Source organism: Phalacrocorax aristotelis, chromosome 28, assembly GCF_949628215.1.
Source record: "Phalacrocorax aristotelis chromosome 28, bGulAri2.1, whole genome shotgun sequence".
In the NCBI taxonomy this organism is placed as follows: domain Eukaryota; kingdom Metazoa; phylum Chordata; class Aves; order Suliformes; family Phalacrocoracidae; genus Phalacrocorax; species Phalacrocorax aristotelis.
This window is the reverse complement of record NC_134303.1, coordinates 1,355,650-1,378,143: the sequence shown is the minus strand read 5'-3', so window position 1 is coordinate 1,378,143 and position 22,494 is coordinate 1,355,650. Positions and strand designations below refer to the sequence as shown.

The following is a 22,494-nucleotide window of genomic DNA, read 5'->3' as shown; positions in this document are numbered from 1 at the left end:
GGCCATGTCCCCCCATCCCACATGTCCCCATCCCACATGTCCCCATCCATGGCCATGCCACCATCCCACATGTCCCCAGCCCAGATGTCCCCATCCATGCCCATGTCCCCATCCCACATGTCCCCATCCCACATGCCCCCATCCCACATGTCACCATCCCACATGTCCCCATCCCACATGTCCCCATCCATGGTCATGCCACCATCCCATATGTCCCCAGCCCAGATGTCCCCATCCATGCCCATGTCCCCATCCCACATGTCCCCATCCATGCCCATGTCCCCATCCCACATGTCCCCATCCATGGCCCCATCCCACATGTCCCCACCCCACATGTCCCCATCCATGGCCATGTCCCCATCCCACATGTCCCCACCCCACATGTCCCCATCCATGGCCATGTCCCCATCCCAAATGTCCCCATCCCACATGTCCCCATCCATGGCCATGACCCCCCGTCCCACATGTCCCCTTGCACAGGCAGGGGAGGGGGGAGCGATGGCGGAGCGTGGGCGTGGCTACGCCCATCAGTGGGCGGGGCCACAAACGTTTCCCGAGCGATTTGGTGGGCGTGGCTACGGCCCAAAGGGCGGATGGGCGGAGCTGCGGCGGTGCTCTTCCGGTCACGTGAGGTGGGCGGCTGAAGCCGCGGTGCGGCGGCGCCATGGCGGCCCCGTCCGGTGAGCGGCAACCGGGGACCGGGATGAGCGCGGGGGGGGGGCCCGAGCGGGGAGGGCGGAGGGGAGGGGACGGCGGGGACCCTCGCCGCCCCCCCCCTCCGCCCTCCCCGGCGGAGGCCTCCGGTACCCGCCAGTTAACGGCCGTTTCTCCTCAGAAACGGAGCGGCTGCTAGGCCGCGGCCCCGGCTACGGCACGACGGAGTCTCCGGCGGTGGCGGAGGAAGAAGAGCTTCGACGCCGCCTCAAATACTTCTTTATGAGCCCCTGCGATAAGTACCGGGCCCGGGGGCGGCGGCCCGTTAAGTTGGGGCTGCAGCTGGCCAAGATCCTCCTGGTCACTGTTCAGGTGAGGGGACACCGGGACACCGGGGAGGGTGGTACTGGGGGGGGGGTGTCCTGCGTCATGGGACACCGGGAGGGTGGCAGTGGGGGGTCCTGGGACCTGAGGACACCAAGGAGGGTGGCACTTGGTGGGGTCCTGGGATCTGGGGACACCGGGGAGGGTGGCACTGGGACCTGGAGACACCGGGGAGGGTGGTACCGAGAGAGTACTAGGACGTGGGGACGCTGGGGAGGGTGGCACTGGGGGGGAGTCCTGGGACATGGGGACACCGGGGAGGGTGGCAGTAGGGGGGTACTAGGATCTAGGGGCACCGGGGAGGGTGGCGCTGGGAGAGTACTGGGACCTGGGGACACCAGGGAGGGTGGCACTCGGGGGGGGAGTCCTGGGTCATGGGGACACCGGGAGGGTGGCACCAGGGGGGTGCTGGGACCTGGGACACCGGGGAGCTGGCAGTGGGGGGGGGTCCTGGGACCTGGGGACAACTGGGAAGGGGGACACTGGGTCATGAGGACACCGGGATGGGGTAGCACTGAGGGGTGTCCTGGGGCATGAGGACACAGGGGTACAATGGGCACAGGGACACCGGGATGGGGTGGAGTGGCCCTGGCACACTGGGGATGGGGGCAGTCGGCATGGGGACAGCGGGGAGGGGGACACCGGGGTGGCACTGAGGGGGCAATGGGCAGGGGGACAGCGGGACATGGGAGATTTGGGGGTTGACAGTGGCACAGGCGCTTTTGGGGGGGCTCTGAGCACAGGAGGTGACCTCTGAGATGGGGATGGGGCTTGGGGATATAGGAGGGGACACCCTCAGCGAGGCCTGGGGACATCATGGGGAGCGCTGGGGGTTTTGGGGGTGGGGCTTGAGTGTTTGGGGACACTTGGTAGGGGTGCTTGGGGAAGTGGGGGACTTGGGTGAGGTCTCCTGGGAGACGGCGGGGGTCTGTTGGGGTTACCCTGGTGGCATGTCTTTGGGGTCTGGGTGCCACACATTGGGGTGCATCAGGCAGTGGGTGATGCTGGGGCACCCCAAAAAAGGCCGGGGGCAGAAAGGACACCCCCCCAAGGTGTCACCAGCTCCCAGACGGGCACCAGGCTCCGTCCCAGGGCAGAAAACCCCCTCGGAGCTGCCAGGCTGCAGTCACAAGGCACAGAGGAAGCAGCTGGCGCATGACATCCCCCTTCCTGGCAAGGGATATCGGGGCGCCGGTGTCTTGACACCCCTCCACCCCTCCGCCACCCTCTTTTTTGCCTGCTCAGCACAGCCTGGCTGCCTGCACCCTGCCTGGCAGGTGGCAGCTCCCAGCTCAGCGCTGCGGTGTTGTCCTGGGTGCTTTCCCCCTTCCCCCGAGGCTTTGAGCTGTGTCACCCAGAGCCACCCGTGCCCTCGCCCTGCCAACGAGCAACGCCAACGAGCGGCGTCTTGTGTTAAGAAATACGTGATAATTAGCGGCACGGGAAGGGGTTTAGAGAGCGCAGGCAGGGAAAAAATGCTGACGGAAGGTCAGGGTCCGCTCAGCTGTCGTGTTGCCAGGGTGTTTGGTGACACTGAGGGGGGTGTGCGTGTCCCCAGGGAGCTCGTCCTCCCCTCCGTCTGTGGGGGGAGAGGAGCTTTGCCACAGGAAAACAGCTCACTTAAGAGATTTTTGGGGCAACCAGGTGGAGATGGGGACAACCTTGGGGATGTGCTAGCTGGCCCTTGTCTTCTTGGGGTCACCCAAGTTGTAGGGTGATGGCATTTTGCCTCCTGTGACCACTTTTGGGGTGGAACGGCTGCATTTTGGGCCGTGGCATTGTTGTTTTATGGAACCGCCAGGGCAGGGATTTAATCACGGCCTCCTTTGTCTCTCAGCTCATCCTCTTTGGGCTCAGCAACCAGATGGTGGTGACGTTCAAGGAGGAGAACACCATCGCCTTCAAACACCTCTTCCTGAAGGACTACGTGGACGGCATGGATGACTCCTACGCCGTCTACACGCAACGTGACCTCTACGACCACATGTTTTACGCTGTGGAGAAGGTGAGATCTATGGGTGGAATGGGACACGGAGGTGGCTCGGGGCCTCGTCCAGCTGCTGAGGGCATCTCCTTCTCCAGTATTTGGTCATTCCCAACGAGACCATCGGCCGCTACGCCTACGTGCGGGGGGAGCGGGGAGGGAACCAGTCGGCCCTCATGCTGTGCCAGCAGTACTATCGTAAAGGGCGCATCGATCCGGCCAACGACACCTTCAACATCGACCCCAAGATTGTCACAGGTGGGTTTTGGGGAGGGTAGGGCTGAAGGTGCTTGTCCTGCAGCCACCACTGGGTCTCAGGGAGGTTTTTGCGCCTCGTCCTGGGCTTGAGAGGGTCCGGGGGGATTGTGTGGGGCCTCGGGCTTCCCTGAAGGCGCTTCTCCCTCTCTGCAGACTGCCTGGGACTGGATCCTGAGGACCCACAGCCTCTGCCCCCAGCGCTCAACCGCAGCTACAAGAACTTCACCCTCAAATTTCACAAGTAATTGCAGCACCTCCCCCACAACCCAGGGTGTCCCAGCATTTGGGTGCTGGGGACACCCCATCGGCGCAGGGTCTGGACAAGGGGGCAACGGGGACCCCGACGCAGGGCCTTTCTCTCGCTGAAGCCTGCTGGCAGAATGGGAAAGCCCTCCTTGGTTTTAAAAACCACTTGTGGGATGGAAACAAATTCAGCCTTGTGCCGAGGGAGATGTGAAACCGGTGGGGTTGCACAACAAAGAGGCTGCTTTCTGGCCCTGCCTGCATCGGCGCTGGCCAGAGAGCTGGCTCTGAGGCACCGCAACTGTCCTGCAACACCCGTGTCGGGGGTGGTTTTCCCCTCCCCGAAACCTTTGTGCTGGCTTTCGGCAGCATTTTGATGGCCTGTGGTCAAGCCTTGCAGTTGTGGGCACGTTATCAGCGTGGGCAGGCTGGTGCTGGGAAGAGGAACGCTGGCGCTGCTGGCGTTGAGAGATGTGGTGTAGCTTGTGGCGCTGCTTCTTCCAGAGGCTACAACGTCCCTTTTGAAGCAAAATTCACTGATGCTGGGGCACATTGGCAGCGTTTTGCTCCTCTGAAGATGGAGACATCCTTTCCTGGGGCTGTACGTACCCCCAGGAAAGGTGTTTACCCCGTCTCTGTCAGTTGATGGACTCTCAGTGCTGCATTTTGGGGAGTTTTGTGGGGGGGGGTGTGTGTGTGTCGAAGTGGGCTGAGACACCCTGGACAAGCCCAGGAGGAGGATTAATGAACACCCCTTCCCACAGACTCATCAATGTCACCATCCAGTTCAAGCTGAAAGCCATCAACATCCAAACCATCATCAACAATGAGATCCCCGACTGCTACACCTTCACCATCACCGTGAGTGCGTTGGCACCGCTTCCCACCTCGGGGTGATCCAGCCGGGCTGCGTGGGGGTGACGGCGGCACTTGTGGGCACGTAGGGACCGGGTACAGGCAGCGAGGAGCCGCCAGACAGTTTTGCAGGCGGTAACCGTCCCCCTTCTCCCCAGATCACGTTTGACAACAAGGCACACAGCGGCCGGGTGAAAATCCACCTCGACAACCAGGCTGACATCAAGGAGTGCAAAGATCCCAGTGTCTTCGGCCGAGGTAGGAGCCCACGAGGGCGTGACAACGGCGGCACCGGTCACCAGTGGGTGCCGAAGGGCTGCGTGGGGGGCTCAGGGTGCTCCTGCCTAGGTGTCCCCCTCATTAAGAAAAGCTACTCTGCGTTTTTCAGGTGACAACTCCTTCCGGCTGTTCTTTGATGTCGTCGTCATCCTCGTCTGCTCGCTCTCCTTCATCCTCTGCGCTCGCTCCATCATCCGGGGCCTGATGCTGCAGCACGTGAGTGGCGGGGCGGTGGGAAGCGCTGCTAACCGTGGCTACCTTCCACGGTGTAACCGGTGGGGGACGGACAGAGCTGCCACGGGGACGCTGTTTCGGCGCTGCCGGCTTTCAGAGGAGGCGCTTTCCCCGCGGCGATGCTCAAAGCTGTGGGTGCTGCAAGACAGGCAAAGCTCTCCAGGCGGTGTGTAAAGGACCCCGTGTATTTTTTCCCTCCCCACGCAGGAGTTCAGCCGGTTCTTCCAGCGCCGCTACAACCAGAACGTGTGCTTGTCGGACCGTATGGAATTCGTCAACGGCTGGTACATCCTCCTGGTGATCAGCGACGTCCTCACTGTGCTGGGAACCATCATGAAGATCGGCATAGAGTCCAAGGTATGGGAACACCGGGGAGCGAAGCTGGAGGGTTTTCAAGAGCCTGGCTGCGCTGGGGCAGGTGTCCCCATACTCCGGGGAGGGGACATTGCTGTGTGGCAGGGGTAAAAGCCTTCCCCCTTGGCCGTGAAACAGCCTCTCCTGGGTGCTGGAAGCATGTTTTCTGCCCCGGTGATGTTGTCCTGGATGTAATCAGAGCTCTGCCAGCGGGTTAGGGGACAGACATCACTCCTGAGTGGTTCACAGAGGGGTCCCGACCTGGGTGGGACCCCAGGGTCCCCGTTTCCCTTTGGGACAGGGAGGTGGCACCAAAAGGAGAGTCAGGGTCCGGTCTGGCTGCTGCGTCGTGGCTTGTGGCACCGGGATTTCACTTGCCGCTAGTTTGTGGCAAGTGCCGGAGGGTTGTTAGGGCTTCAGGGACGGCGTTGGGGACTTCGGGGATGGCAGTGGCCGTGCCTCAGGCCTGTGACACCTCTGTCCCTGCAGAACTTCGCCAGCTACGACGTTTGCAGCATCCTCCTGGGCACCTCCACGCTGCTGGTCTGGGTCGGGGTCATTCGCTACCTCACCTTCTTCCAGAAGTACAATGTGAGTGACACCGGGGAGGTGACCTGGGAGCCGAGGGGACAATCTCCAGGGCTGGGAATGACCGTGCCAGCCTGGTGCTGAGCATCTGGGCAGGCTGGGGCTCGTCCTACAGCTGCTGTGTGTCCCCAGGGTCCCCATCCTGCTCTGCTGGGGACCTCAGGGTCCCACGGGGTGCTTTAACCGCTGTAGGGACCCTTCCGCCAGCACCCTCGCCAGAAGACGGGGGTTAATCCCAACTGGTTTTCCTCCACCAGATCCTCATCGTCACGCTACGGGTGGCCCTCCCCAACGTCATCCGCTTCTGCTGCTGCGTGGCCGTCATCTACCTGGGCTACTGCTTCTGTGGGTGGATCGTGCTGGGCCCGTACCACGTCAAGGTGCCACAGGGTCGCCGGTTGGGATGGGCTTCACCCACCTCCGGGTGGTTCCCTGCCCGGGTTTGGGAGAAGATGGGTGCAGGGCCAGTCCCCGTTTGGGCAGCGCGGGTTAGATCCGGCGCCGCTCTTTGCTGTAGCCTCTTTCCTCGTGGCACAACAGCATCGAGGTGGCACGTAGGGTGTCGGGGAGCGCTCGAAATATCCTTGGGAGCTTCCAACCAGGCAGCGGAAGGGGTGTCACGGTGGCCTGGGCCAGCTACCAGCCCTTTGTCACCCTCCATCCCAGTTCCGATCCCTTTCCATGGTGTCCGAGTGCCTCTTCTCCCTCATCAACGGCGATGACATGTTTGTTACCTTCGCTGAGATGCAACAGAACAGCTATTTGGTGTGGCTCTTCAGCCAGATCTACCTGTACACCTTCATCAGCCTCTTCATCTACATGGTCCTCAGCCTCTTCATCGCCCTCATCACCGGCTCCTACGAGACCATCAAGGTGAGGCCAGCCCCGGGTGTTTAGGCAAAGCTTCATGGCTTGGTTTTTTTTTTTGGGGGGGGGGTGGGGATCCTGTTCCCCCTCACCCGAGGGTTTCACCTTCCCCGTTTCCCCGCAGCACCAGTGCGAGGGCGAAACGCCCGTCTCCCAGCTCCACGCCTACATCGCCCAGTGCAAGGACAGCCCCAAATCCGGCAAGTACCGTCGCGACAGCGCCTCGTCCTGCTCCATCTTCTGCTGCTGCGAGCGGTGAGTGGGCAGTGCCAGGGGCTTGTTTGGGGAGGGGGGCACTTCTGGCTGGTGGGTCGGGGCTGGCTATGCTCTGCAGCCCCCTGTTACCTACCCTGCTCCCTCTTCCGTGCTGGGAGAGGAGGTTTTACAGCTATTTTTGCTGCTAGCTCCTCGTATGTGGCCGATCCCACGTGGATCATGATTTCCAGCCCCTCCCTGTGCTGGTGAGTCTCTTGCCAGCGCCTCAAAATACCTCTGTGTCCGCGGGGACCCCTCCGCGTGGGTATAACCAGGGTACGTGGGCTCCCTGCGTCCTTCCGCCGTTGCTCTGTGCTTTCCACTCCGCTTGTTTCTGGGGTGTGGGGAGCCTCTCTTCAGCTCCAGCTGGGTCTTGTTTCCAAAATCGAAGCCACCTTCCCCAAATTCGTTGCGTTTTCCCCCCCTCCCCGTTACCGCGAGCGCTGTCTCCCCGCAGGGCTTCTCTGCAGGACAACGCGCTGCTGGTGAATTGAGGGAGGAGCCCTCGGCGCAGACCCTCGGGGACACGAGGGAGCGGTGCCCCGTGCTCCCCCCTGGACCTGAGCGCTTTTAATTTATTTTATTATCAGCTTTTACTGGCTCGGGGCCTGGAAGGAGCGGGGAGGGTGGGCGCGCATGTCTCCTGCACCCGGGGAGTGCTGGATGGACGCTTGTGGCCCTGTTGTTGTTTCATGACGGACCTTGGCCTTGCTGCTCCTGATCCTGAGCTGGAGAGTCCCTCGAGGGCTGAACGTGGGCCTTGCAACCCCTTGGATGTGTTTTAGGGGGGCAGCTTGGAGTCCTGTGGCCCCACAGATCTGTTCTGGGGGGGCAGCCTGGAGCCTTGCAACCCCTCGGGTGTGTTTGGGGGGCTCATCCCGGAGCCCCGCAGCCCCTCGGGTGTGTTTGGGGGGCTCATCCCGGAGCCCCGCAGCCCCTCGGGTGTGTTTGGGGGGCTCATCCCGGAGCCCCGCAGCCCCTCGGGTGTGTTTGGGGGGCTCATCCCGGAGCCCCGCAGCCCCTCGGGTGTGTTTGGGGGGCTCATCCCGGAGCCCCGCAGCCCCTCGGGTGTGCTGGGGATGTGGCTGAAGCCTCATCCTAAAGCCCCTGGTCCCTTGGCTGCATCGGGGACTCGTCCCCAAGCCCCGTGGCTGCGTCGGGCACTTGTCCCTACCCCGTCCCTGAGCCTTACAGTCCCCTGGCAGTGTCAGAGATGGGCCTGGGGCTTTGTCCCTGAGCCCCCCGGCCCCTTGGCTGTGCTGGGGACTTGTCCCTGCCCTTGTCCCCAAGCCCTGCAGCAGCATCAGGGACTCGTCCCCAAGCCCTGCGGCCAGTTCGGGGGCAATTTCTAGGCACAAAGGGGCTGCAGCAGCTCCCTGTGACCCCCCCCCCCCCCCCCCCAGCTCCCCCTGTCCCTCTCCAGCTGGGATCGGGGCAGCGGGGTGCCTCGGAAGGGGTCCCTCATGGGGCCGGTGGTTTGGGCAGAGGGCCGCCGTCGTGCCCCAGAGCTGTTTACGCGCTGCGGGACGGGTCAAGGGCATGTTTTGTAACCAGAGGAGCAGCTGCTCCTGGCTGGAGCGGGGCCAGCGGCCGCTCGCACCAGGCACCGCTGCCTCCGCCTGCCTTGCCGGCACCTAAAAAAGGCCAAATTTAACCCCAAATCGAGGGCCCGACAATGGTGGGGGTGTTTGATGTTGTTCCTAATGCCTCTTTCATTCATGGACTGAGCTGTGGCTGGTCTCGGCTCGCGTGGGGGTTGCTCGCCCTGGGTTTTGCTCCCTGTTTTGGGTGGTGGGAAGGGAGTTGTGGCCCAGGTGGGGTCCCAGTAGGTGCCCCCATGGTGGGAGAATAAAGCGCCCTGGGAGAACAGTGGGTCTGTGCTGCTGTGGGACCCCTTGCGCCAGGGTTGAGGGGTGGTTGGGTGCCATCACCCTGGGGTGTGCATGGGCACAGGGGTGGTAGTGTCACTGTGGGTGCTGTCACCCTGGGGTGCCATGGGGGGATACGGCTGGCAGCGGGGCCATGGGTGCTGCCACCCTGGGGTGCCATGAGGCTGGAGGGGGGAGCGGGTGCCACCCCAGGGTGCCCATGGGGACACAGGGCTGGCGGCGGGGCCATGGGTGCTGTCACCCTGGGGTGCCCGTGGGGACATGGGGCTGGCAGTGGGGCCATGGGTGCTGCCACCCTGGGGTGCCGTGGGGCTGGGGGGGGAGGGGCGGGTGCCACCCCGGGGTGCCCATGGGGGGGCAGGGCTGAGGGTGCTCTCCGGTTCCCACCCCTAGGGACACACTCCGCCCAGATTTGGGGTCCCCACCCCATCCCCTGCCACTCCCAAGATGGCGCCTGTGCTCCCACCAAGGCACGCGCACACCCGCGCCGTCGGCCTGTGATGAGATCACCCCGCGCCACACCCAAGATGGTGCCCGATTGCCTCCCTGGTCCAGCTCTCTCGCCTGACCTTCCCAACATGGCGGCGGTGGCGCGACGCGGTCTCCGCCCAGCCGCGTGACGTCAGTGCGAGAGGCGGGGCGGCTTTAAAGGAACCATGACCCCGCGGGGGCCGCCGCTACCGCCGAGGCCGGAGCGGGGTGCGGGGCGGCGACCGGCGGCTGGTGAGTGCGGGGGGGGTGGGGGTGGGTGGGTCCGGGGGGGTATCACCGGCCCGGGAGGGGGTCTGCGGGGTCAGCACCGGCTTTGGGCGGCCCGGGCGCGTCCAGGTCTGGATTGGGGGGGGAGCAGAACCTGTCTAGGGGGCGGTTTGGGGGAGCAATACCCCCCGGGGGGGCAGCATTAGCCCTTGGGGGGAGAATGTTAGCCTGGGGAGGGGACAGTAACGCCCGGGGGGGGGGGCTTAGGGGGGGAAGCATCAGCCCCCCATTTACCGGGGGGACACACACGACACGATATTAGTCTGGGGAGGGGGCAATATCAGCTGTGGGATGAACTGGGGGGGCAATATGGAGAGTGGGGGGGCGATATTAGCTTAAGGAAGGGGGCAACTGTAGCCTTGGGAGGGGTAGTAAAGTCGGGGGGGGGGATAGAACCAGCTGGGGGGGTGATGGGGGCTGGGGAGGGGGCAATAGCAGTCGGGGGGGATGATGGGGGGCAATACTGGCCGCAGGGGGGCAATACCAACTAGGGGGGGCACTATTGTCCCGAGAAGGTACAGTTTGGGGGGTTATATTGCCCTGGGGAGGGGCAGAACCAGCCGGGGGGGGGGGAAGTAATATTGGGGGGGCAGGGGGGCTGATGGGGGCAAGGGGGGGCGGTAGTCACCCATGGGGGGGTGTCACCGGGCCCCAGCACCTCCCTCACCGCAAACAGGGTGCCGGGTGCTGGCGCTGTGCCGTGACGCTCGGCTGCGTGTGTCCCTCCCCCACCCCCCACCCCCCACCCCAGCCCGTCCGTGGGGTGGCCGCGATGGCGGGGGGGGGGTGTGGGGGGTGTGACATGTGCCAGCCTCCGTGTGACGTCCCCGCTCCAGCGCCCGCTGATGCCACCATCACCTCCCTGGGGTGTCCTTGGGAAGGACGGTGGTGACAGTGGCGGGGTGGGGGACGCACAAACACGGGTGACACACAACACACCGGGGCTGGGCCCGGTGGTGGCACCGCCGCTCGGGGGACCCTCGGGGTGATGTTGGCGACGGGTGACAGCGGCCAGTGGCCTCGGCGCGGTGACCAAGGCTGTCGCAACGGAGGGTTCCTGCTAACACTTCCTCTCCCCGCCGGGGAGGGGACACTGAAGTCCCCAAGGGGGGTGGGGAGGACACACACTGAAGTCCCCTCCTGGCTGCTCGATGTCCCCGAGCACCTTGGGGACACCCTGGGGACACCCCAGGACCCTCCCGGCTCCCTCCCGCACCCCATCACGCAGCAAATCGAGGCCAAACTCAACCCCTAGTGGAGTTTTCCCCACCGCGGGGACGTCACCCTGTTGTCACCGGTCCCTCGATGGCCGTCGTGGGTCACCATGTCACAAATCTCTCATTTTTGTTACCATTTTCCCCCCCGTTTTCGCAGGTTTTTGCATGGGCAGAGCCCCACCGCGGCCATGGGGCAGAGCGAGTCGGAGCCGCAGGAGGAGGCGGAGGTAGTAAACGTCACCGTAGCTGGGCAGGGGTGACAGTCACCACCGCGTGTGGCCCCCTCCCACCCTGGGGGGGGGGCTCAGCTGTCCCTTTGTCCCCGCAGGATGCGTCCCTGACGGCCGTGCTGCCCAAGCTCTTTGCCGAGGAGCAGCTCCCCACTGGCGCGGTGAGCACCCCCAGGGGACGTGATCATGTCCCCACGTGCCCAGGGGACAGCGTCCTGGTCCCTGATATTCTTGAGCACCCCAAGGGGACACAAACTTGTCCCCATGTCCCCAGGGAACAGCGTCCTGGTCCCTGATACTCCTGAGCACCCCAAGGGGACACAAAGTTGTCCCCGTGTCCCCAGGGGACAGCGTCCTGGTCCCTGATACTCTTGAGCACCCCAAGGGGACACAAACTTGTCCCTGAGTCCCCAGGGACAGCGTCCTGGTCCCTGATACTCTTGAGCACCCCAAGGTGACACAAACTTGTCCCCGTGTCCCCACGTGACGGTGTCCTGGTCCCTGATACTCTTGAGCACCCCAAGGGGACACAAAGTTGTCCCCGTGTCCCCAGGGAACAGTGTCCTGGTCCCTGATACTCTTGAGCACCCCAAGGGGACACAAAGTTGTCCCCATGTCCCCAGGGAACAGTGTCCTGGTCCCTGATACTCTTGAGCACCCCAAGGGGACACAAACTTGTCTCCGTGTCCCCACGTGACGGTGTCCTGGTCCCTGATACTCTTGAGCACCCCAAGGGGACACAAAGTTGTCCCTGTGTTCCCAGGGGACAGCGTCCTGGTCCCTGATACTCTTGAGCACCCCAAGGGGACACAAAGTTGTCCCCGTGTCCCCAGGGACAGCGTCCTGGTCCCTGATACTCTTGAGCACCCCAAGGGGACACAAACTTGTCCCTGTGTCCCCAGGGAACAGTGTCCTGGTCCCTGATACTCTTGAGCGTCCCAAGGTGACACAAAGTTGTCCCCGTGTCCCCAGGGAACAGTGTCCTGGTCCCTGATACTCTTGAGCACCCCAAGGGGACACAAAGTTGTCCCTGTGTCCCCAGGGACAGCGTCCTGGTCCCTGATACTCTTGAGCACCCCAAGGGGACACAAAGTTGTCCCCGTGTCCCCAGGGACAGCGTCCTGGTCCCTGATACTCTTGAGCACCCCAAGGGGACACAAAGTTGTCCCTGTGTCCCCAGGGACAGCGTCCTGGTCCCTGATACTCCTGAGCACCCCAAGGGGACACAAAGTTGTCCCCGTGTCCCCATGTGACGGTGTCCTGGTCCCTGATACTCTTGAGCACCCCAAGGGGACACAAAGTTGTCCCCGTGTCCCCAGGGGACAGCGTCCTGGTCCCTGATACTCTTGAGCGTCCCAAGGTGACACAAACTTGTCCCCGTGTCCCCACGTGACAGTGTCCTGGTCCCTGATACTCTTGAGCACCCCAAGGGGACACAAAGTTGTCCCCATGTCCCCAGGGACCAGCTTCCCAATCCCTGATGCTGTTGATCCCCTCCCATCCCTCCATGTCACCAGGGTGGCAGTGCCATCGGTCACCTCCTGCACTCGTCCCTGTCCCCTGGGGGGCACCGGGGACTGTGTGGGGACCCCCCCCTTCTCCCTCCGTAGGTTCTGGGGGTGATGCTCGGCCTCGGCCTCTTCACCGTCATCATCGCCGCCGCCATCGTGGTCCTGGTCCGCCGTCTGCGCCTTAAGAGTGAGTGGCAGCAGTGCGGTGGCCTCGGGGACAGGGGGTGACAGGGCTGCGCCCCATTAACGTTTCCCCCTCGTGCTCCCCAGAAATACCCACGCAGGGGACGCCGAAATACCGCTTCCGAAAACGGGACAAGATGCTCTTCTACGGCCGCAAGATCATGCGCAAGGTGACGCTCGGGGTGGCAGCAGGGGTGGCTTCGTGGTGTCCCCATCGGGTGACACCCCAGCTTGGTGTCCCCAACCCCAGGTCTCCCAATCCACCTCCTCCTTGGTGGACACCACCATTTCCAGCACCTCACGTCCCCGGATGAAAAAGAAACTCAAGATGCTCAACATCGCCAAAAAGTGAGGGGCCGCCAGCGCCGGGGGCTGGGGGGAGGGCGGTGGTGGCCGTGCCCCGACATCACCGCGTTGTCCCCAAGGTTCCTGCGCATCCAGAAGGAGCTGCCCACGCTGCAGCTGAAGGAGCCGCCGCCTTCGGTGCTGGAAGCCGACTTGACCGAATTCGACGTAGCCAATTCCCATCTGCCCTCCGAGGTTCTCTACATGCTCAAAAATGTTCGGTGAGGCTCAGGATCTGGCCCCTGGGGGGGGGGGGGGCGGGAGCATCAGGATCTGGCCCCTGGGGGGGGGTGTGTGTCAGGATCTGGCCCCTGGGGGGGGGGGCATCAGGATCCGGCCCCTGAGGGGGGTGGGCGTCAGCAGGATCTGGCCCCTGGGGGGGTTCAGGATCTGGCCCCTGGGGGCGGGCGGGCGTCAGCAGGATCTGGCCCCTGGGGGGGGGCATCAGGATCTGGATCCTGGGGGGGGAGGGGTGTGTCAGGATTTGGCCCGGGGGGAAGATCAGGCCCCAGGGTCAGGATTTGGCCCCTGGGGTTCAGGATCCAGCCGTGGGTTCAGGATCTGGCCCCAGGGGGTTCAGGGTCCATCCCCATGGTCAGGATTTGGCCCCAGGGGGTTCAGGATCTGGCCCCAGGGGGTTCAGGGTCCATCCCCATGGTCAGGATTTGGCCCCAGGGGGTTCAGGATTTGGCCCCAGGGGGTTCAGGATTTGGCCCCAGGGGGTTCAGGGTCCATCCCCATGGTTCAGGATTTGGCCCCAGGGGGTTCAGGATCAGGCCCCAGGGGGTTCAGGGTCCATCCCCATGGTCAGGATTTGGCCCCAGGGGGTTCAGGATTTGGCCCCAGGGGGTTCAGGGTCCATCCCTATGGTCAGGATTGGGCCCCAGGGGGTTCAGTATTTGGCCCAGGGGGTTCAGGGTCCATCCCCAGGGGGTTCAGGGTCCATCCCCAGGGGGTTCAGGATTTGGCCCCAGGGGGTTCAGGGTCCATCCCCATGGTCAGGATTTGGCCCCAGGGGGTTCAGGATTTGGCCCCAGGGGGTTCAGGGTCCATCCCTATGGTCAGGATTGGGCCCCAGGGGGTTCAGGATCAGGCCCCAGGGGGTTCAGGGTCCATCCCCATGGTCAGGATTTGGCCCCAGGGGGTTCAGGATTTGGCCCCAGGGGGTTCAGGATCTGGCCCCAGGGGGTTCAGGGTCCATCCCCATGGTCAGGATTTGTCCCCAGGGGGTTCAGGGTCCATCCCCAGGGGATTCAGGATTTGGCCCCAGGGGGTTCAGGATCCAGCCGTGGGTTCAGGATCTGGCCCCAGGGGGTTCAGGATCTGGCCCCAGGGGGTTCAGGGTCCATCCCCATGGTCAGGATCTGGCCCCAGGGGGTTCAGGGTCCATCCCCATGGTCAGGATCTGGCCCCAGGGGGTTCAGGATCTGGCCCCAGGGGGTTCAGGGTCCATCCCCATGGTCAGGATCTGGCCCCAGGGGGTTCAGGATCTGGCCCCAGGGGGTTCAGGATTTGGCCCCAGGGGGTTCAGGGTCCATCCCCATGGTCAGGATCTGGCCCCAGGGGGTTCAGGATTTGGCCCCAGGGGGTTCAGGGTCCATCCCCATGGTCAGGATCTGGCCCCAGGGGGTTCAGGATTTGGCCCCAGGGGGTTCAGGGTCCATCCCCATGGTCAGGATCTGGCCCCAGGGGGTTCAGGATTTGGCCCCAGGGGGTTCAGGGTCCATCCCCATGGTCAGGATCTGGCCCCAGGGGGTTCAGGATCTGGCCCCAGGGGGTTCAGGGTCCATCCCCATGGTCAGGATTTGGCCCCAGGGGGTTCAGGATTTGGCCCCAGGGGGTTCAGGGTCCATCCCTATGGTCAGGATTGGGCCCCAGGGGGTTCAGGATCAGGCCCCAGGGGGTTCAGGGTCCATCCCTATGGTCAGGATTGGGCCCCAGGGGGTTCAGGGTCCATCCCCAGGGGGTTCAGGGTCCATCCCCAGGGGGTTCAGGATTTGGCCCCAGGGGGCTCAGGATTTGGCCCCAGGGGGTTCAGGGTCCATCCCCATGGTCAAGATTTGGCCCCAGGGGGTTCAGGATTTGGCCCCAGGGGGTTCAGGGTCCATCCCCATGGTCAGGATTTGGCCCCAGGGGGTTCAGGATTTGGCCCCAGGGGGTTCAGGGTCCATCCCTATGGTCAGGATTGGGCCCCAGGGGGTTCAGGATCAGGCCCCAGGGGGTTCAGGGTCCATCCCCATGGTCAGGATTTGGCCCCAGGGGGTTCAGGATTTGGCCCCAGGGGGTTCAGGGTCCATCCCCAGGGGGTTCAGGATTTGGCCCCAGGGGGTTCAGGATCCAGCCGTGGGTTCAGGATTTGGCCCCAGGGGGTTCAGGATCCAGCTGTGGGGTCAGGATTTGGCTCCAGGGCCAGGATCTAATCCTGGAAACCCTCTCTAAAGGGAGGCTGGACCACTACACTGAAGGATGCTCTGCTCTGCATCCCCGTCGCCCTGGCAAGCGGCCCCCGGGGGTGGCCCCAGAGGACCGGGGCAGGTCCCGGTGGGCTCCGTGTCACCCGCTGTCCCCCGTCCTTGTCCCTGCAGGGTGCTGGGCCACTTCGAGAAGCCGTTGTTCCTGGAGCTTTGCAAGCACATGGTTTTCCAGCAGTGCCAACAAGGTGACTACGTTTTCCGTCCCGGCCAGCCCGACACCAGCATCTACGTGCTGCAGGATGGCAAGTTGGAGCTCTTCCTCACCGAACCGGTGCGGGGACGGGGACCAGAGGGGGACAGGGCCACGGCAGGGGGATGGGGACGCTCTGTGGGGGTGGGGGAATGGGGGTGGAAAGAGCAAAGCAGGTTGTCCTTCGCAGGATGGGAAGGAGACGGTGATGAAGGAGGTTTTCCCTGGGGACAGCGTGCACAGCCTGCTCAGCATCCTGGATGTCATCACGGTACCGGCGTCATGGCTGTCCCCAACACCCCCCCCGTGACACATTGTGGTTGTCCCCAAGCTCCCTAAGCCTGATTTTGGCTGTCCCCAAACCTCACAGGACGGTTGTGGTTGGCCCCAAACCCGCTCATGGCCATCCCCAAACCTCCTAAGCGTGAAGATGGCTGTGCCCAAGCACCTCCACGCCAACCATGGCTGTCCTCAAGCCCCACCAGCCTGACTACAGCTGTCCCCCAACCTTCCCAGGCCAACCGTGGCCATCTCCAAGCCCCACCTGTAGCCCCCAGGCCCCTCCAGCCCAACTGTGGCCGTCCCCAAGCCCAAACGTGGCTGTCCCCAGGCCCCACCAGCTAGCCCTAAGCACCTCCAGCCCAACCTTGGCTGTCCCCAAGCTCAACCATGGCCATCCCCAAGGCCTGCCAGCTGTCCCCAAACCCTCAAGCTCCACCAGCTGTCCCCAAACCCATCCAGTGTGTCCCCAAACTTCTCCGGCCCAACCGTGGCCGTCCCCAAACTTCTCCGGCCCAACCGTGGCCATCCGCAGGCCCAACTGGCCAAAAGCCCAGTGCCACCAGCGGGGTTTTACCAGTCCCCAGCTGCCACCACCCGCCATCCATGGCCGGGCTGGACCTCCCCATGCCAGCAAGGCCACCAACACCATGTCATGTCACCTAGGGCCACCAGCGACCATACCGGACGGTGTGTGCCCGGGCAGCCGAGGACTCCACCGTGCTCCGGCTGCCGGTCGAAGCCTTCTCTGCCGTCTTCGAGAAGTACCCCGAGAGTTTGGTGCGCGTGGTGCAGGTGAGTTGGGGTTGGGGGGCCATGGGGGGGGTCCCTTGAGGTGGAACCTGATGGGTTCTTGTTGTGTGTCCCCGCCCAGATCATCATGGTGCGCCTACAGCGTGTCACCTTCTTGGCTTTGCACAACTACCTTGGGTTGACGAACGAGCTCTTCAGCCATGTGAGTTCGTGCTGAAAATGGAGGGGTCGGGCCAGATTTGGACCCCCCTACCCCCCACCCCAGCCCCACCGACATCCCCCTTTGCAGGACATGCAACCCCTACGGCTCTTCCCGCAACCCGGCCACGCCGCCCGCACCAGCCCCGTCCGTCACGGCAAGCGGGGGCTCAGCGGTGCCGATGAGGGCAGGGAGCCGGGTAAGAGCCGGGAAGGGGGTGTGCGGGGACTCCCCCCCACCCACTCCCCCCCGTCATCCCACACCCGCCACCCTGCGGGGCTCGGCTGTGGGTGCTCAGGGTGGTCTTATCCCACAGCCGACCCGCTGAAAGCCGGAGGCCTGGAGACCCCCGCGGTGCCACCGCCACCCTTGAGCCGCTGCATCTCCATGCCGGTGGACATCTCCGGTGGGTCGGAGTTGGGGGGGTGGTCCCAGGATCATGCAGCACCCCCTGCCCTGGGGTTGTGTATCTCCCTCCCCAGGTTTTGCATTGACCCCCTAAGGGTCACACACCATCCCCCCTCCCAAGGCTTGTGCCCCCCTAGGCTCATGCATCCCCCTCCCCAGGGCATCCTGCCCCCCTAGGCTCATGCATCCCCCTCCCCAGGGCATCCTGCCCCCCCTAGGCTCATGCATCCCCCTCCCCAGGGCATCCTGCCCCCCCTAGGCTCATGCATCCCCCTCCCCAGGGCATCCTGCCCCCCCCAGGCTCATGCATCCCCCTCCCCAGGGCATCCTGCCCCCCGCAGGCTCATGCATCCCCCTCCCCAGGGCATCCTGCCCCCCCCCTAGGCTCATGCATCCCCCTCCCCAGGGCATCCTGCCCCCCCCAGGCTCATGCATCCCCCTCCCCAGGGCATCCTATGCCCCCAGGCTCATGTATCCCCCTCCCCAAGTCATGCACCCCCCCCACCCCCCCATTCTTGTGCTTTCCCCTCCCCCCAGTGTCGTGTACCCCCCAGGTTATGCATCCCCTTCCCCAGTTTATGTATCCCCTACCCACCTCTGTGCTCATGCATCTCCTCCACCCCAGGCACCCCCACCCCACGCTCATGCATCACCCCCTCCCTGTGCTTGTGCATCCCCCCCACCCCCAGCATCCCCGTCTCGGACCCTGGTGACCCTCCCCGGTCCCCTCCCTCACCCATTGCAGGCATCCAGAGGGGTCCCCGTTCCGACTTCGACATGGCCTACGAGCGTGGCCGCATCTCGGTGTCACTGCAGGAGGACAGCACCGGCGCCTTGGCCGCCTTCTCCAGGGTAAGGCTGGATCTGGCAACACCACACCCACCCAAACCCTCCCCGCCGGGGTGGCCGCGGACGGGCGCCGGAGCTGGTCCATCTCCCCGCAGTCCGTCTCGCACGAGCCCAAGGAGCGCAAGTCGGTGACGGTGGAGGAGCAACCGTCTGGTGTCTACCACTACAACTACTGCGAGGATGATTCGGCAGCCGGCGACTGTCCCTTCGGACCCTACCAGGGCCGCCAGACCAGCGCCATCTTCGAGGCTGCCAAGCGGGAGCTGGTCAAGCTCATGAAGGTGGAGGTGAGGGCAGAAAAAGTGCTGACGCAGGGGAATTGTGGCTTCGCGGTGGTCCTCTGTTGCGTTGTGATGGTCCCCCATGGCTTCGTGGTGGTCCTTGTCGCTTCGTGGTGGTCCCCCATGGCTTCGTGGTGGTCCCCAGTTGCTTCATGGTGGGTCCCTGTGGTCTTTTGGTGGTCCCCCATCACTTTGTGGTGGGTTCCCATCTCCTCATGGTGGTCCCCATGGTCTCATGGTGGTCCCCCAGCTCCTTGTGGTGGTCCCCCATACCTTTGTGGTGGGTTCCCATCTCCTCATGGTGGTTCCCATGGCCTCCTGGTGGTCCTCTGTCTCCTCATGGTGGTCTGCCATCACTCTGTGGTGGGTTCCCATCTCCTCATGGTGGTCCCCATCACCTCATGCGATACTGTTCTTCCCTCTAGGACCCTTCTCTCCTCAACAACCGTGTCTTGCTCCACCACGCCAAAGCCGGGACAGTCATTGCCCGACAAGGGGACCAGGTGGGTCTGGGTTTCAGGGAGCTGGTGTGGGCTCTTGCTCCCCCCACCCTACGTTTCCATGGGGCGCTACTCTTCCTGCTCCTGCCCTGTGGGTGGTGGGTGGCAGGAATGATCCCCAGAGCCATCTGGAGGGTGCAAAACGCCCTGTGAAGAGGACCAGCAGAAAGCAGAAGCGGTGCTGGTGGGGACCCCTCACGCCTGGGGGGTCGCAGGTGGCCCCCGACGGTGATAGGGTGCCGTTCTGGCAGGACGTGAGCCTCCACTTCGTGCTGTGGGGCTGCTTACACGTGTACCAGCGGATGATCGACAAGGCGGAGGACGTCTGCCTCTTCTTGACGCAGCCGGGCGAGATGGTGGGACAGTTGGCCGTCCTCACCGGCGAGCCCCTCATCTTCACCATCAAGGCCAACCGTGACTGCACCTTCCTCAAGATTTCCAAGTCGGACTTCTACGAGTGAGTCCCGGCACCGGTGGAGGAGGTTTGAGGCAAAGGCTTGATGCCAAAGGGGATTCCTGTGGTGAGCGCTGCGGTTGCATCTCTCGGGGCCACCACCGTGTCCCCCAACTGCTGTTGACCCGTAGGATCATGCGGGAGCAGCCCAGCGTGGTGCTGAGCGTCGCCCACACCGTGGCTGCCCGTATGTCACCCTTCGTGCGCCAGATGGACTTCGCCATCGACTGGATGGCCGTGGAGGCCGGCCGGGCGCTCTACAGGTGCGTACCAACGGGTGGGTGCCCACCTCAGCTTGGTGAGGACCCCCTTGGCAAGGGGCTGAGGTCCCACTGGTGGTCTCCCCCAGGCAAGGTGACAAGTCAGACTGCACCTACATCGCGCTCAACGGGCGTCTCCGCTCCGTCATCCAGAAGGGCAGTGGCAAGAAGGAGCTCATCGGGGAGTACGGCCGCGGGGACCTCATCGGCGTGGTGAGAGCCGTGTCGGGGCCGAGCGATGGACGCGCTATACGTCTTGCCGATACATCTTGGCTATATGTCTTGTTCTCCAGGTGGAAGCCCTCACCCGGCAGCCCCGTGCCACCACGGTCCACGCGGTCCGGGACACGGAGCTGGCCAAGTTGCCTGAGGGCACCTTGAACAATATCAAGCGCAGATACCCCCAGGTACCCCCAGATCCCCATCCTGGGATCTGCACCCTCTTCCCATGGAGCGTGGCCCCATGTGCCCCCCAAACGGTGGCTGTGATACTCGTTAAAACCAGCTTAAATTAAGGAATTAAAGATGTGATTAAGAGCGGTTGGAGGAGAAGGGCTCATGTGCTAAAGGGTTGTCCCTCTTGAGGTCCCCAAGGATGGGTGGTGGCACCCAACAAGGCATGTGGGACACCAGTCTGGGGGGGTTAATGAGTCTCCGGCTTGGGAAGCCCTGCCAGATCCGATGGCCATCCTCATCCTCGTCCCTGCAGGTTGTCACCCGCCTCATCCACCTCCTGAGCCAGAAGATCTTGGGAAACCTTCAGCAGCTCCGCGGGCCTTTTGCAAGTAGGTCCCAATGGGTTTGGGGGCGTGGGTGTGCCCTCGCCGGGGCTGGTGGCCATCATCAGAGCAGCACGTGGAAGGTGTCCACCACCCCAGCGTTGCTGTCTACGCAGGCTCCGGCTTGGGCATGGCCTCCAGCTCAGAGCCCACCAACCCCACCAGCAACCTGTCGACGGTGGCGGTGCTGCCGGTGTGCGATGACGTGCCCACGGCTGCCTTCACGCTGGAGCTCAAGCATGCGCTCAACGCCATCGGTGAGTGCCAGTGCAGAGGCGACCACAGCACGGTGGTGGCCGTAGCGTGGAGGTGACCATGGTTCTGTGGCACACCGGTGACCTGGTGTGGTAGTGATTGCAGCCCCATGGAGTGGAGATAGCCGTGGTCCTGTGGTGGGTGCCGTGGCATGGTGACCATCACGGTCTTACGGCATGATGGTGACCACAGCATGGTGGTCACCACAGCCCCATGGCATGGTGGTGACCACGGCAATGACCATAGACCCATGGCACATTGGTGACCATGGCATGGTGGCGACCACAGCCCCATGGCATGGTGGCGACCACAGCCCCATGGCATGGTGGCGACCACAGCCCCATGGTATTGTGGTGACCACAGCCCCATGGCATGGTGGTGACCATGGCAATGACCACAGCCCCATGGCACATTGGTGACCAAGGCATGGTGGTGACCCCAGCCCCAAGGCATGGTGGTGACCCCAGCCCCAAGGCATGGTGGTGACCCCAGCCCCATGGCATGGTGGTGACCCTGGCAATGACCACAGCCCCATGGCACATTGGTGACCATGGCATGGTAGTGACCACAGCCCCATGGAACAGTGGTGACCATGGCACGGCAATGACCACAGCCCAGTGGCGTGGTGGTGACCATGGCAATGACCACAGCCCCATGGCAGGGTGGTGACCCCAGCCCCATGGCATGGTGGTGACCATGGCAATGACCACAGCCCTATGGCATATTGCTGACCATGGCATGGTGGTGACCACAGCCCCATGGCATATTGGTGACCATGGCACGGCAATGACCACAGCCCAGTGGCGTGGTGGTGACCATGGCAATGTCCACAGCCCCATGGCATGGTGGTGACCACAGCCCTATGGCATATTGGTGACCATGGCATGGCGGTGACCACAGCCCCATGGCATAGTGGTGACCATGGCATGGTGGTGACCATGGCACGGCAATGACCACAGCCCAGTGGCGTGGTGGTGACCATGGCAATGACCACAGCCCCATGGCAGGGTGGTGACCCCAGCCCCATGGCATGGTGGTGACCATGGCAATGACCACAGCCCTGTGGCATATTGCTGACCATGGCATGGTGGTGACCACAGCCCCATGGCATATTGGTGACCATGGCACGGCAATGACCACAGCCCAGTGGCGTGGTGGTGACCATGGCAATGACCACAGCCCCATGGCATGGTGGTGACCACAGCCCTATGGCATATTGGTGACCATGGCATGGCGGTGACCACAGCCCCATGGTGTAGTGGTGACCATGGCATGGCAATGACCACAGCCCAGTGGCGTGGTGGTGACCATGGCAATGACCACAGCCCCATGGCAGGGTGGTGACCCCAGCCCCATGGCATGGTGGTGACCATGGCAATGACCCCAGCCCCATGGCAGGGTGGTGACCCCAGCCCCATGGCATGGTGGTGACCATGGCAATGACCACAGCCCTATGGCATATTGCTGACCATGGCATGGTGGTGACCACAGCCCCATGGCATGGCGGTGACCATGGCATGGTGGTGACCACAGCCCCATGGCATGGCGGTGACCATGGCATGGTGGTGACCATGGCATGTCCATCACCACAGTCCCATGGGACACGAATAACCATGTCCCCACCTTTCCCAGGTCCCACGCTGCTCCTCACCAGCGACATCATCCGTGCCCGTCTCGGCTCCTCAGCGCTGGACAGGTAACTCCCCTTGGGAGGAACCTCACCG

General features: G+C 63.7%; 2 protein-coding genes across 16 annotated transcripts in view; both read left to right on the top strand.

Annotated features, from left to right (window-relative positions):
• The first annotated feature begins 570 nt into the window (after positions 1 to 570).
• On the top strand, positions 571 to 9,412 carry MCOLN1 (mucolipin TRP cation channel 1). 3 transcript variants are annotated; one of them, XM_075076058.1, is made up of 14 exons: positions 571 to 680; positions 836 to 1,026; positions 2,876 to 3,043; positions 3,121 to 3,280; positions 3,434 to 3,521; positions 4,288 to 4,384; positions 4,537 to 4,636; positions 4,767 to 4,873; positions 5,099 to 5,248; positions 5,735 to 5,836; positions 6,091 to 6,213; positions 6,500 to 6,706; positions 6,825 to 6,955; positions 9,238 to 9,412. In XM_075076058.1, the coding sequence occupies exons 1-14, from the start codon at positions 665 to 667 to the stop codon at positions 9,410 to 9,412; spliced, it is 1,815 nt and encodes a 604-aa protein (XP_074932159.1). In that variant the 5' UTR covers positions 571 to 664. The 3 variants fall into 3 exon arrangements, with proteins under 3 accessions (XP_074932159.1, XP_074932160.1, XP_074932161.1); XM_075076059.1 differs by lacking the exon at positions 9,238 to 9,412 and adding an exon at positions 7,105 to 8,822; XM_075076060.1 differs by lacking the exon at positions 9,238 to 9,412 and adding an exon at positions 7,413 to 8,822 and having other exon boundaries at positions 572 to 680.
• A 54-nt stretch (positions 9,413 to 9,466) lies between these two features.
• The window catches only part of PNPLA6 (patatin like domain 6, lysophospholipase), a 22,216-nt gene continuing 9,188 nt past the window's right edge, over positions 9,467 to 22,494 (top strand). For 9 of the 13 annotated variants that reach the window (XR_012657537.1, XR_012657538.1, XM_075076030.1 and 6 more), the window contains exons 1-22: positions 9,467 to 9,567; positions 10,978 to 11,047; positions 11,149 to 11,211; positions 12,661 to 12,748; positions 12,832 to 12,914; positions 12,995 to 13,092; positions 13,170 to 13,310; positions 15,675 to 15,834; positions 15,944 to 16,024; positions 16,699 to 16,827; positions 16,907 to 16,987; positions 17,075 to 17,390; positions 18,138 to 18,244; positions 18,337 to 18,528; positions 18,948 to 19,025; positions 19,274 to 19,479; positions 19,608 to 19,739; positions 19,826 to 19,949; positions 20,030 to 20,143; positions 20,446 to 20,521; positions 20,632 to 20,772; positions 22,403 to 22,466. Coding sequence is in view for 11 of the 13 variants with exons in the window: in XM_075076030.1 (XP_074932131.1) it covers positions 11,009 to 11,047; positions 11,149 to 11,211; positions 12,661 to 12,748; positions 12,832 to 12,914; positions 12,995 to 13,092; positions 13,170 to 13,310; positions 15,675 to 15,834; positions 15,944 to 16,024; positions 16,699 to 16,827; positions 16,907 to 16,987; positions 17,075 to 17,390; positions 18,138 to 18,244; positions 18,337 to 18,528; positions 18,948 to 19,025; positions 19,274 to 19,479; positions 19,608 to 19,739; positions 19,826 to 19,949; positions 20,030 to 20,143; positions 20,446 to 20,521; positions 20,632 to 20,772; positions 22,403 to 22,466 (2,513 nt within the window). In the remaining 2 variants the exon portion in view is untranslated. Of the gene's footprint in view, positions 9,568 to 10,977; positions 11,048 to 11,148; positions 11,212 to 12,660; positions 12,749 to 12,831; positions 12,915 to 12,994; positions 13,093 to 13,169; positions 13,311 to 15,674; positions 15,835 to 15,943; positions 16,025 to 16,698; positions 16,828 to 16,906; positions 16,988 to 17,074; positions 17,391 to 18,137; positions 18,245 to 18,336; positions 18,529 to 18,947; positions 19,026 to 19,273; positions 19,480 to 19,607; positions 19,740 to 19,825; positions 19,950 to 20,029; positions 20,144 to 20,445; positions 20,522 to 20,631; positions 20,773 to 22,402; positions 22,467 to 22,494 lie in introns of those variants that run through there. The other 4 variants (XM_075076029.1, XM_075076025.1, XM_075076032.1 and 1 more) reach the window with 3 other exon arrangements.

Excerpts from the sequence above, each read along its gene's own strand:
- MCOLN1 (XM_075076058.1), top strand. Across the intron at positions 3,281-3,433 it reads CGACCCCAAGATTGTCACAG|ACTGCCTGGGACTGGATCCT; the intron begins GTGGGTTTTGGG and ends CCCTCTCTGCAG. Across the intron at positions 5,837-6,090 it reads CCTTCTTCCAGAAGTACAAT|ATCCTCATCGTCACGCTACG; the intron begins GTGAGTGACACC and ends TTCCTCCACCAG.